The sequence below is a fragment of the Podarcis cretensis genome (genome assembly GCF_951804945.1).
Source record: "Podarcis cretensis genome assembly, chromosome: 5".
Lineage (NCBI taxonomy): Eukaryota > Metazoa > Chordata > Lepidosauria > Squamata > Lacertidae > Podarcis > Podarcis cretensis.
In genome coordinates, this window is record NC_137174.1 from 34,880,491 (window position 1) to 34,894,310 (window position 13,820).

At 43.2% G+C, this 13,820-nt stretch overlaps 1 protein-coding gene across 4 annotated transcripts in view; it reads right to left on the reverse strand.

The window, feature by feature from the left end:
• The window catches only part of PRKG1 (protein kinase cGMP-dependent 1), a 660,310-nt gene that overhangs the window by 80,980 nt on the left and 565,510 nt on the right, over positions 1–13,820 (reverse strand). For all 4 annotated transcript variants that reach the window (XM_079976270.1, XM_079976269.1, XM_079976271.1 and 1 more), the window contains one exon: positions 12,348–12,413. In XM_079976270.1, the coding sequence (XP_079832396.1) occupies positions 12,348–12,413 (66 nt within the window). The remainder of the gene's footprint in view (positions 1–12,347; positions 12,414–13,820) is intronic.

Genomic DNA, 13,820 nt, shown 5'->3' on the forward strand with positions numbered 1-13,820 from the left:
TCAGATGTTTAGGGCTTTGGGCAGAAACAGTCAGGAGTTTTCTGAGTTTGTTGGGCTTGGATTCTGTCTTGGGAATCCATCAGTCTAAGCTGGCTGTTCCTTCTCTACCATTCCTTCTCAGCTTTAGACTTCTAACAACAAATATATTTTCACAAATTCACCAAACAACTCCAATGATCTTTTCTCCAAAGGACAATGCCCTGGCAAATGTTGCTCAAACTTCCTACTGCCTGGGGTAATAAAAGCTGAAGAATTCTATTATTTTAATATACCATCCTGCAGAGTCAACTAAATATCCTAAACGAAGAAACAATAAGTTACTTGGGGAAGACTGTGATACCATAATTCAGTTCACAGCAAAATAAAACATGGTTATAGACGTGGTGAAGGTGAAACCTCCTTCTCATGTGCAAAAAATGAAATGCAGCTCAACAGCTTTTGCTCTTAACATTGTGTATACATATTAATTAGACCAGTCTGCTTACCCACCTTGGGTGCAGCCGCATTGCAGGCTGGCAATGCCTCCTGGCACTGAGACCTGATGAGGACTTTGGTATCTGAGGATTGCCCTGCTGGCATGGGACAGCTTAGAGCTCACCTTGCTGGCTGGTGTCTTGGATCCAAGCCTGCCTGCAAATTGGCCAATGACAGGCTTGGAGGCACAGCTGTCCCAGGGGGAGGGCCTGATGTTTTTTATTGCATCTCCCTGTTGAATGGTCTCTTTAAATGTGAAGGTTCATTATTGTTTCACAAGATGTGTATGTCTTTAAGGGCTAGGGCAAATAACGAGACCCAGTTTTACAGCTGTGAAACATAGCAGGTGCTGCTAAGTTGTGTTAATTAAGCTGTGTCAGCAATTGGGTATAGTATATAAAGAGCAGCACCTAGCTCAGTACCTTGGGGGATGGGTTGGTGGTTGAGTCATGCTTGTTGTTATCTTTAGTGTAAAATGAGTTTTTGTTATTAAAACCTTGTTAAAGTTATTTTGAGTTCCTTGTTATGCATGGTCTCCCCAGCAAGTTCTCTGCAGCGCTACTAAACTGCAAATAGCCAACACTCCCACCCACCTCCTTTCATGCTGTCTCAGACCTTACTATGGTATTGGTGGTCATAGAATCATAGAGTTGGAAGAGACCACAAGGGCCATCGAGTCCAACCCCTTGCCAAGCAGGAAACACCATCAGAGCACTCCTGACATATGGTTGTCAAGCCTCTGCTTAAAGACCTCCAAAGAAGGAGACTCCACCACACTCCTTGGCAGCAAATTCCACTGTCGAACAGCTCTTACTGTCAGGAAGTTCTTCCTAATGTTTAGGTGGAATCTTCTTTCTTGTAGTTTGGAACCATTGCTCCGTGTCCGCTTCTCTGGAGCAGCAGAAAACAACCTTTCTCCCTCCTCTATGTGACATCCTTTTATATATTTGAACATGGCTATCATATCACCCCTTAACCTCCTCTTCTCCAGGCTAAACATGCCCAGCTCCCTTAGCCGTTCCTCATAAGGCATCGTTTCCAGGCCTTTGACCATTTTGGTTGCCCTCCTGTGGACACGTTCTGGTTTGTCAGTGTCCTTCTTGAACTGTGGTGCCCAGAACTGGACACAGTACTCCAGGTGAGGTCTGACCAGAGCAGAATACAGTGGCACTATTATTTCCCTTGATCTAGATGCTATACTCCTATTGATGCAGGCCAGAATTGCATTGGCTTTTTTGGCTGCCGCGTCACACTGTTGGCTCATGTCAAGTTTGTGGTCAACCAAGACTCCTAGATCCTTTTCACATGTACTGCTCTCAAGCCAGGTGTCACCCATCTTGTATTTGTGCCTCTCATTTTTTTTGCCCAAGTGCAATACTTTACATTTCTCCCTGTTCAAATTCATCTTGTTTGTTTTGGCCCAGTTCTCTAATCTGTCAAGGTCGTTTTGAAGTGTGATCCTGTCCTCTGGGGTGTTAGCCACCCCTCCCAGTTTGGTGTCATCTGCAAATTTGATCAGGATGCCCTTGAGTCCATCATCCAAGTCGTTGATAAAGATGTTGAATAAGACCGGGCCCAAGACAGAACCCTGTGGCACCCCACTAGTCACTCTTCTCCAGGATGAAGGGGAACCATTGATGAGCACCCTTTGGGTTCGGTCAGTCAGCCAGTTACAAATCCACTGAGTGGTAGCATAGTCAAGTCCGCATTTTACCAGCTTCTTTACAAGAATATCATGGGGCACCTTGTCAAATGCCTTGCTGAAATCAAGGTAGGCTACATCCACTGCGTTCCCTTCATCTACCAGGCTTGTAATTCTGTCAAAAAATGAGATCAGGTTAGTCTGACATGACTTATTTTTCAGAAATCCATGCTGACTATTGGTGATCACAGTATTCCTTTCTAGGTGCTCACAGACTGTTTGCTTAATGATCTGCTCCAGAATCTTCCCTGGTATTGATGTCAGACTGAATGGACGGTAATTATTTGGGTCCTCTCTTTTACCCTTTTTGAAAATAGGGACAACATTTGCCCTCCTCCAGTCTGCCGGGACTTCGCCTGTTCTCCAGGAATTCTCAGAGATGACTGCCAGTGGTTCTGAGATCACATCTGCCAGTTCTTTTAATACTCTTGGATGCAGTTCATCTGGCCCTGGAGACTTGAATACATCTAGACTAGCCAAGTCTTCTTGTACTATCTCCTTAGTTATTCTGGGCTGTGTTTCCTCTGCTGAATCATTTGCTCCAAATTCTTCAGGTTGGGCATTGTTTTCTTTATCGGAGAAGACTGAGGCAAAGAAGGCATTGAGGAGTTCAGCCCTTTCTGTGTCCCCTGTTTGCATTTCACCATCTTCTCCTCTGAGTGACCCCACTGTTTCTTTGTTCTTCCTTTTGCTACGAACATACCCATAAAAGCCTTTTTTGTTGCTTTTCACCTCTCTAGCAAGCCTGAGTTCATTCTGTGCTTTAGCTTTTCTGACTTTGTGTCTACACGTGCTGGCTATTTGTTTGAATTCCTCTTTGGTGGTTTCCCCCCTTTTCCATTTTTTGTACACATCCTTTTTTAATCTTAACTCAGTTAAAAGTTCTTTAGATAGCCACCCTGGCTTCTTTAGGCACCTTCCATGTTTCTGTCTCATTGGTATTGCCTGAAGTTGTGCTTTTACTATCTCCCTCTTAACAAACTCCCAGCCATTATGAACTCCCTTTCCTTTTAGTATTACTGTCCATGGGATGTCACCCAGCACTTCCCTAAGTTTTATGAAGTCAGCTTTCTTAAAGTCAAGAAATTGAGTCCTAGTATGCTTGGCTGCTCCTTTCCGCTGTATAGTAAACTTCAGAAGAGCATGATCACTCGCGCCTAATGATCCTTCCACTTCTACCCCACTAACCAGGTCATCAACATTGGTTAGGACCAGATCTAAAATGGCTGTTCCTCTTGTTGCTTCTCCCACTTTCTGGACAATGAAGTTGTCTGCAAGGCCAGTGAGGAATCTGTTTGACCTTATGCTCTTGGCTGAGTTTGACATCCAGCAAATATCCGGGTAATTGAAGTCCCCCATTACTACTATCTCCCTTCCTTTTGCATGCTTGGCCATCTGTTCCAGGAAGGCATCATCTATGTCCTCCGTTTGGCTTGGGGATCTATAGTAAACTCCCACAATGAGGTCACTGTTATTCTTCTCTCCCTTAATTTTGACCCAAATGCTCTCACTTTGGCTTTGAGGTTCTAAATCTTGGATCTCTTCACACGTATACACATCCCTGACATATAATGCCACTCCTCCTCCTTTCTTGTCTGGTCTGTTTCTCTGAAATAGATTGTATCCCTCCATTGTTACATTCCAGTCGTGGGACTTATCCCACCAGGTTTCAGTGATGCCTATTATGTCATATTTACTTTGCTGTACCAAGAGCTCAAGCTCATCTTGTTTATTTCCCATGCTTTGCGCATTAGTGTACAGACATTGAAGTCCATTAATCATTCCCCCGTGTCTCTTATTTAAGGATTTTTTCCTCCCACCACTAGGTCTGCGTGCTGTTTGCTCCATTTGGTCTATGACATTTGGATGATCATCTTCATCAATTGATAGACTCCTACCTTCAGGAGCACTGTCTCCCTCCCCCACATTAGTCAGTTTAAAGCCCTTCTGATGAGGTTTCTGAGATTTTTGGCAAAAACATTCCTCCCAACTGTTGTGAGGTGCAGCCCATTGCTTGCCAGAAGTCCATCTTCAAGAAACTGCAGAACCGTTCCTGTTTACACCATTTGCGAAGCCAGCTGTTCACTTCCACTATTTTCCCCTCTCTCCCTGGGCCATGTCGTTCAACTGGGAGGACAGATGAGATGACAATTTGTGCATTTAATTGCTTCAATTTCCTGCCCAGAGCCTCATAGTCTCTTTTGATCTTCTGGAGGCTATTGCTTGCAGTGTCATTGGTTCCCACATGAACCAAGAGGAAGGGGTATTTGTCAGTGGGTTTTATGATTCCTTGCAGTCGTTCAGTTACATCTTGGAACTTAGCCCCGGGGAGACAGCACACTTCCCGAGACATCTTGTCAGGACATTGGTCCTGACATGTTCAGGCCTGAGCAGAAATTTGTCTACTAGGCAAATTGGCTCCAGCCTGGTGTTTTTGCCCACCTCATACCAATCATCACAACTTTGGAAGTTTAGGCATTGGGCAAACATTTGTCTTGGTTGGGGGAGGTTGTAGTTTCTGCCTGCCCTTCCCAAAATCTAGGGTATCCAGTTAAAGGGGTCTGGGAGGAGCTGCTTCTGTCTGTATGCCCAGGCGGGGGCTTGGACATCAGGACTCCTTAAGGCAGAAACCCCCATGGGGGTCCCCCCATTTGATGGAAGTCACAGGAACCCCCATTGCCAGATTGACCCTTGACATCACTTCCGGCAGGTGGACTGGATGTAAATGGTTATCCAAAACCTATGCCACACCTCTTTCATATGTTGTTAATAAAGTTATGACCTGATCTGAGCCCATTCAAGCTGTGTTGTGTCCTTTATTTACTGTTCAACTGGAGAGGTGGGGGCTGGGGGTGGGAACTGCGTAGTCTGAGCAGGCAACCATAGAAGTTTCCTATTTGAGACACTGGAAAACAACAAAACAACTCTTAACTGCATGGGGTTGGGCAAATCAATATTTGTTTCCCTCATGCTGCCCCAAGCATGTATACTTGGCTCAACATTTAATTCTCTTCTGCTTTTTTATTTATTATATGCAGGTTTTTGAATCTTTTCATAAGGATTTAGCTGTGAATACCCACAGAACAACTTTAGTTGTTTCGGGCCACAAACTCATTCCAGCAACTGTTGAATATTTACTGCTAAATAGTGCCAACTTTATTATGGAGCTGGCTGCTCTTGAGACCACTGTCTGGAGAGTAGCATGGCCCACAAGATTACAGAATTTGGCCATCCCTGATCAACAGGCATTTTGTGATGTGACAATGCACTGACTGCTGGGGTTAGGATTTTTGAAAGAGCCTTTAGGAAACAGCTATGGGCTGAAGTAGAAAATAAAAATAAAAATCTGCTTGGGGTGACTGACCTGAAATACAGATAAACTAGATTCTATAGTCACTCCTTTTTTACATACGCTCTTCAAAAAGCCTGAGGAAAAAATAATTTATCCAAAGAGACTGAACTGAGCCACAGTCAGTCCATAAAAATAAAGAAGTATTTGAAATCTAAACCATGACTGAAACCTATACTGCATAAATAAAATGTGTTTGGTATTATAACAATCACCAGATGTAAGTGCTCCGTGACCAAGAGAGTATAAAACTGACAGGAATAAATGGTACTGAAAGTAGATGCAGCAAGTAGGTTTCTATAAAATTAGTCAGATCGTTTGGTAAAGTGATGTAAGCTAGATAATGGTAGATGCTCCTTTTAATTTGAAAGGACATCAAAAGTTGTAACATCTACTCCAAAGGGTTTTGCTATGAATTTGATTGTGGCTTTGGAAACAGCATCCTCAGCCTGGAGTTGGTGCAGGGTCAGGCCCAATCTGCCTGCCTCACCTCACTCTCAACCTCTGACACCATGATGCAGATACGGTGGTTGTTCTGCTGCTCTCCAGAGCCCCAGTGGTGGCAGTGGGGAGTTGGGATTGCTATGTTTGTCTGTGGAAGAAGAAGATAATTCATATTCAGAGGAACACTGTTTCTGTGTTTAGAGGGGGTGCATCTCTGAACACCCGTTGCTGGAGAAAAAACAATGCAAGCAGGCTGTCACCTTCATATCCTGCTTATTAAAGGTAAAGGTAAAGGTAACCCTGCCCGTACGGGCCAGTCTTGACAGACTCTAGGGTTGTGCACTCATCTCACTCTAGAGGCCGGGAGCCGGCGCCGTCCGCAGACACTTCCGGGTCACATGGCCAGTGTGACATCGCTGCTCTGGCGAGCCTGCACCAGCACAGCACACGGAACGCCGTTTACCTTCCCGCTATAAAGCGGTACCTATTTATCTATTTGCACTTTAAGGGTGCTTTCGAACTGCTAGGTGGGCAGGAGCTGGGACCGAAAGACGGGAGCTCACCCCGCCGCGGAGATTCGAACCGCCGACCATACGATCGGCAAGTCCTAGGCACTGTGGTTTTACCCACAGCGCCACCCGCGTCCCCTATCCTGCTTATTGGCTTCCAGCAATTATCTGTTGGGGAAAGTAGGACTGGCCTGAAAGTGGCTCACCCTCTCTGAAGCCTTGTTCTCAGGCTGTAGAGATGGTAACTCAGTTTCTGCACATTTGAGAAGGCACTAAAGAAATTGCTGTGATTTTCAGGAGTGAGAGATGAGTGAGGAACTTACCGTTATAGAATTCTGGGAGACTGGAGATGTTTCTATTTGTCGTTTACATGTTTATTTATTTATTTTTAAAAACGGGTTTGCCTTTGTGGGAAAGTGGTGGCAGTGATCTGCCCCATCTGGGTCCATTTTTGCCTGCAAAGCATCTGAGGAAGAAATCTACATCACATTGTAATATCCTTCAGAGTGCATTGCCAAGCCCACCATCCTACCACTACTACTACTACTACTACTACTACTACTGTATGGAACAGGAGACAGTCGTGTTTTCCTCTATCTGGAAATGAAACTTTTAATTTCTTCCTCAGATGCGCTGTGGTGACAGTGCCCTGGAAATGGGGGTGATCATTGCCACCACTTGCCTATGCTGATAAAATCTATAAAAATCTATAAAAAGTGAAGGGGCGGGGAGAGAAGCCCCTGCTGGTGACTCATAGATTACAGTTGTAATGGGGTTTGGGGTTGCTTGTGCGTAAGGCGCAAACTGCTCCAAGCTGAGTAGTTTGGTTAAAACTTTCCCCTGACTGGACAGTCAGTACTCCGTGACTGTCTCAATCACTGGCAGAATCCGTCAGTGGGCGTTTCCTGAATTTCCTCCAACATAAAAGTTCTTTGACACCAAGTCGCCGCCTAGCTTCCCTGCGCGGAAGCTTTCTGCGCAGAGTGGGCGTCCCAAGGGGAGGTCCTGTGCTCTCCCCACTGGTCTCGCTGGAACAGTCCCGGAGCCTTCCCTCCGAAGCTCCCTCAGCCTCCCCTTCCTCCCTGGCGTCACGTCTATTTCCTTCCCCAGCGGAAGCTCTCCCTCTCTCCTTGCTGGTTCCCTCTCCAGCGTCATTGGGGAGCCTTACCACCACCCTTGGCTCCGATGGCAGTTCCCTGACAACAGTGTTTCTTAAATTTGGGTTTCCAACTTCTGTTGGATCACAACCTCCCATCATCCCTGGCCATTGGCTCTGCTAGCTAGGGTGGTGGGAGTTGTAGTCCAACAGCAGCTGGGGACCCAAGTTTGAGAAACACTGAATTACTTATAACAATAAGTCACAGCTCAAAAAAGTGTTCCAGGCATCTTGATAGTGTTTTCATGCCATTGTGTTTTCTTGCCCTGCCCACACCCTCACGAATGTGCCAAAAATATTCTCAAAAGAATGTTCAGCACAGTCCTAGGGTAAAGATGGATGTTTCATCTGATCTAGCAAGGCTCTTCTTGTGTTTTTATTTACTTTTCAATTGTCTATTTTGTTGTTACTTTGGACTTCAACACATATACTCATTTGGCTAGTGGATAAAATGGGAAATTGCTGCAAATACTTTACTGGCATATTTCCTTTAATCCTGTAAGCTATTCTCAGCATGGTATTTCACTTCATATCACCAGTATTCTGTCAGCACTAATGAGGCTCTCTTAAAAAAACATAAAAAAGAACCAGAACAACAAATTCAGAGAATTGATGTTGGGAATACTCGGTAAATCCATTAGTGTTATATTATACCAGCTGCCCTAGACCAAGCTATTTTAAGTCCTAACCTGTCTGCTCATACATCTGTTGTTAACATAGGGTTGGTTTCAGATAACCTTTTCTTTTTCTTTTTCTTTTTTGGTGCCACAATATTTTTATCCTTCAATTTCCTAATGTTTAAACATGGAGCTGTACTTCAGAACAGGTACTTATTTGCCTCAAAAGTCACGATTGTGAAAAGGAGAACCCATCTGCTGGTTGGATCACGAGGTTCGGCAGAGGTGTTTGGAGAGTTTGACATGCAGGTGTCTGCTTGATGTGATCTCTACTGGTAGGGCAGTAGAGCCCAGTGGAGAGGACAGGTGTGGTGCTTTGCCCACAGTGATGTGTGTCACTGAGATGCACAGAAATGGAACCCATGCAATAGACATGAGATCCTCTTTCTTGGATTTGATGAAGATCCAAACCTCTGAGCTGATCTTTTCTACTTGTTCTGGAGGAAGAGAAGTTGGACCTCTGGAGGTGCCCAGCAGGGTTTTCAGGTAGACTAGCTGATTGTTTGGATTGGCTCTTCTTGAAGTTTACCAGTAACCTATAAGTCTGGAGGGTGTTGAGAGTGGAAATTTTCTTTGTCCCAGGTGATGGCAACCCATGCTGTGCCACTGGCCAGGAGCAGGGTTCCTGAAGGAAGATGTCCACAAACAGCCTGCTTAATCTGTATAAGCATGGCTTCTATTGACTGAAAAGGTGGAGGAGAAAAATCAAAAGTGGTCTGAGGCAACAGGTGCCTTAGCAGTAAAGAAAGGGGTCTCCCTGCGATTTCCCACCCCAGTGAATGCTTGCCACCAAGTCTTTTCTGGCTACCCGCTTATCTGTGTGGTATGAGGTAACAACATTCTTGCCTAGTGAAGGCAGAAATTGTAAATGCTTCTGGCAAACTGATCTAACTCCAGAGAAGGAGCTTGTGGACCAGCAGAACAGAGCAAGAACAAGCTAATGAATTAAAAACAGCAATGTAAGAAGGGGCAAGACAAGGTATGTGTATTAAAAACACCCAAGGAGAGAGCAAAGAATGGGACAAATGGAGATATGGCTACATTCAACAAAGGCATAAGCAAACTGAATTCTGGGAGCCCTGCATCCCCAAATGCTCCTAGCTACCTTTGAGCTGCGGGCAGAGCCAAGACCCAATCTGCTGACCTTTCATTGCAGGTATGGGTAAATGGTAATTCTCATAACAAAAACCTTCTTTATGCTTTCTGTTCAGATTTAACCATTTCATGGGATTATACAGGAGAGGCTCACATGTGATTAAATACTCAAGTGTGAAAATTTTGCAAGCCTGGTTAAATTGGAATCCAAGGGATTTAGATTCTCTGTTACCTGTGATTAACTCTCTCTGGGGTTGCACTCAAGTTTTCAAATTCAGTGGTCTTGTGAGAGCAGATTTCATTCACTACAAAGCTAGGGATAGTTCTGTGGGGCCACTCCCTTTGTTCCTAAAGAGCCGCCACCTTCACGGAATTGAATAGAATTTAAGAATACAAGAGCAGCTCCTCTGGATTAGATCGAAAGCCTATTAAGTCCAGCAACCCGTTTCTTGTGGTGGTGGACAACAAGATTCCTCTGAGAAACCCAGAGACAATTCTTAAAGAAAATAACCCTCTGCTGTTGTTGTAGCCCAGCAATTTGGGGGAAGAGCTGTGGCTTAATAAAGCATCTGCTTTACATGCAGAAAATCCAAGATATTCCCAAATTCTGGTGAGCTACTGCCAGTACATGTAGACAATACTGAGCCAGATAGACCAATGGGATGACTCAGTGTAAGGCAGCATCCTACGTATGAATGACATTCAGTGGCATAATACCTTTGAGCATGGTGATAACATATAGCCACTATGACTTGTGGCCATTGATGGACCTAAACATGTATTTGTTGAATCCTCCTTTTAAAGCCATCTAACTTTGTCATATTCTTGTGGCAGTGACCTTCATACACTAATCAGAGAATATTCATTTACATCAAGGGAGCTCTGACACCCACAATAAAATATGTAAGTTTGACATCATTGATTTTAAGGGACATAAGCAAGATGATGATGATGATGATTAATGGTTTCAGGACTACATCCTCTATATGCAACTTGAATAATGTGTGAGGGGGAAAGCATTGACGTAAGCTATTAAAGGAGACTTCAAGCATGTACTTTATTTATTTATTTTACAAAGCCTAATAGGTTTTCCATAATCTACAACGAGTTTCTCCACTTAGCTTCATGTATATAATTAATTGAGTGTTGGAAATGGATACGCTGACTGCAAAATCAGATTCTCCAGGGTCACAATACAACTAAGTACATATTCCACTATAAATAGCATGAATGCAGTCACACTCAGCTGCACGACATTGTTGAAATCTCTGGTACGCAGTGGATTAACTTTGAGTCCCAGAAGTTTAGAGTTATATATGCACTCTCCTGCTACTTCAAGGACATTGTCAGTAGTAAAAGAAAAGCATATTAAGCTACTGTCATAAGAATCAAAAATAATTACCAAATGATTAAAGACTAATTTTGGATTAATTCTACCTATTTATTTTGATTATGATTAAGTTCCAATTGCAAAATGTTTGTACTGAATAGTTCAAATAAAATGTGAGTAATTATTTAGCGGCTTTCCTCAATGAATATCTGTCGAATGTGTCTAATTGGGTTCATTAATTTCCATCTTTCCCTATGGATTTATGCAGCATAATGGCTGGTTTATGTAACATGGAACCTTTCTTGTAAATGTGTCACAGAAGCTATTTAGTTCAAATTCCTAACAGCCCCCATCTGTTTATATCAGATACAGCCCCTGTGAAATTCCGGTGGGTCGTAAGTTAAATTAACAATGTATTTCCTTTGAAGGAGTGTTTTCTTACACTTCAATAAATAGAATACATTGTGAAATTAACTTCTTGCAGCTAGTATGTATGTATGTATGTATGTATGTATGTATGTATGTATTTAACCCCCCCTTACACATTTATGGTCACAATAGAGCTCAAAAGTAACAAAATAATCTAGAACTTTTTGCCATACTCCATGTATTCTCTCAACATTACCATCTAATGTTTCACCCTCCATCCCTTTGAGTGTAGTTCAATTTGAGGATTTCATTAAAAGGGTATGGGGATCATTTATAGATTGATTAAAGTGAAATAAGAGTGCATCCAACATATTGTAATTTAAATGAAAACTCTCATTTAGCAAAGACTCTCCTCCCTGAAAGAGAGGGGAGTGGTTGTGGGCGGGAGCCCGAACACCGCTCCTAGCAGGGGGCGTTGCCCCCTGCCTCCAGCTCACCTGGCTGGCGCTCACGCCCCCCCCCGGTGGCCGTCCAACCAGGTGCCATGGGGGGGGGCGTGTCCAGCAGCCTTTATGCTGCAGCGCCAGCCTCTCCCCGGCCTCATTTCTCTTCGTCGTCCTGTGCGAGTCACCTTATATCACGTGTCCCTGTGTCTTCATTTCACTTCGCGGGGGTCGGGTCCTCGAACCACAACCCAATAATTGCTTCATATTGATGTAGGAATTAAGATAAAGAAATGCTAATTATTCTGTGGTTTTTTTAAAAAAATTCACATCCCCAGGAAGCTTTGAACTGCTGAATTTTTCTGTTGCGAACTGCCCTGGGACCTTTGGATTAAGGGTAGTAAACAAATTTTAACAACACACACTGCACGATGCTTCCCTTGAGGATGGTCCGGAAACTGCACCATAGTCTTTGGCAAAACTGCTGCCATGGACCAGTAAAGTACAAAAAGTAAGGCTTGTTTAAGGCTGCTTGTTTCTTTGCTGTACTATGTGAAGGTGTGGCTGTTTGAGTATCTGAATCTACAATGTGTACAGTGAGGTTTGGGTACCAATTCCTCATGTTTGGATAAGTGGATTTTTCTTATAAAGAGCATTTGGCTAGCGGGACCTAAGTGTATACAGTATTGTCTTAAAAGTCATCCTGTGATCACTTGTATGATGAAGGGCAATACACACAACTTCAATAAGGATCAGTTTGAGATAATTGGTATCATAGGGTAAAAAATGGCACACTTACTCTCTGTCGATGACAAGACATGTTACGGCTTCAGCAGCGATAACATTGGCTGTCCGAACATCTTCCCTGAAAGGACAATAATGTGCATTTTACACAATTTGCCAACAGTCTCTACAGTAAAGTAAACAAATGAGAATTATGTTTTAGTGATTTATTATATTTTAAACCATTACAATATAATGTCTTGTTTTGTTTTAAATCTTGCGGCTCTTTAGAAATGTTTCCAAAACAACATTATCATAAGAAGTCATTTTCTCAGCAGATAGGTTACTCAGTCATTTCTATGCCTTTTTACAAATTCATTTATCTTGAATATGGGTCTCTCTGACTTTGCGGTTCAGTATGAGAGAAATGAGCAACTAATTCAGCACCAAGGGCCACGTAAGAAGCATGAATATTTAACTGAGTGTTATTATCATTATCTGCACGTCATTTTTAAAGATGCCAAAAAAGTTCTTCAGAAGATCACATCCCAAACTAGATGAGATTGCTGCAGAACTGCGGCTTTAAAAGCAAGCCTGTTCAGGATTAAAATCTATTTTATTTATTTATTTATTTATTTAGACTATTTAAAGGCCACTTTTACAAGTTGAAATCACTCAATACCACATGCAAAATAGCAGGTAAAATACAATTCTTATCATAATAAAATATAATACATTACAAAACTTCCCATAAACCCAATTACTAAAACCAGTGATAACAAATACACATTCAGCCCTAAGGCAAAACACAGCATTTTTTAAAGACCACTAAAGAACTAAAATGCAGCATCACAGAGAATCACACCTACACATGCCAGTGAAAATAATTAATTGGGTTTTCAAGGCTTTTCAGAGGAACCGAAATGCAGCAGCTTTGCTGGTAGTGAACTTCAAAGTCATGGGGCCACCACAGAGAAAGCCCTCACCTTTGTACCTGACAACAGGCAGTTGAGTTGCAATTTAAATAGTCAAATGTACTAAGTCTGCCCTTCTGCTTGGGTTCCCCCCTACAGCTTTTAGAAGACCACCTTGTGGTACTGGACTGTCAGTTTGTGTGTGTGTGTGTGTGTGTGTGTGTGAGAGAGAGAGAGAGAGAGAGAGAGAGAGAGAGATGGGTTGCAGGGACAAAAGCAGTTGGCAGGGGCCCATTTACAGACCTCCAGTCTGCCACAGTCATGTAGTTTTGGGCCTTTATACCATCATTATTTTGAGCCAGTACCGGTATTTACCATATAGCCCACAGCCAGGGATAATGGGAGTTTTAATCCAGTGAAATCTGAAGAGTCATAGGTCCCTCACCCCTCAATATATACATATTGCAAACTCAGGAGGCAATACATAAGGTGCTAAAACTTCAGCAGGGCCTCTGACAGTGGGAGTCACAATGGCCCAATGAAGATTGAGCATGATCAGTGGCAATAGAATATACAGTGACTATTAAAGGAGGAGGGGGAACTGAATGGAACAGTCTTCTGGACAAGAAAATGGC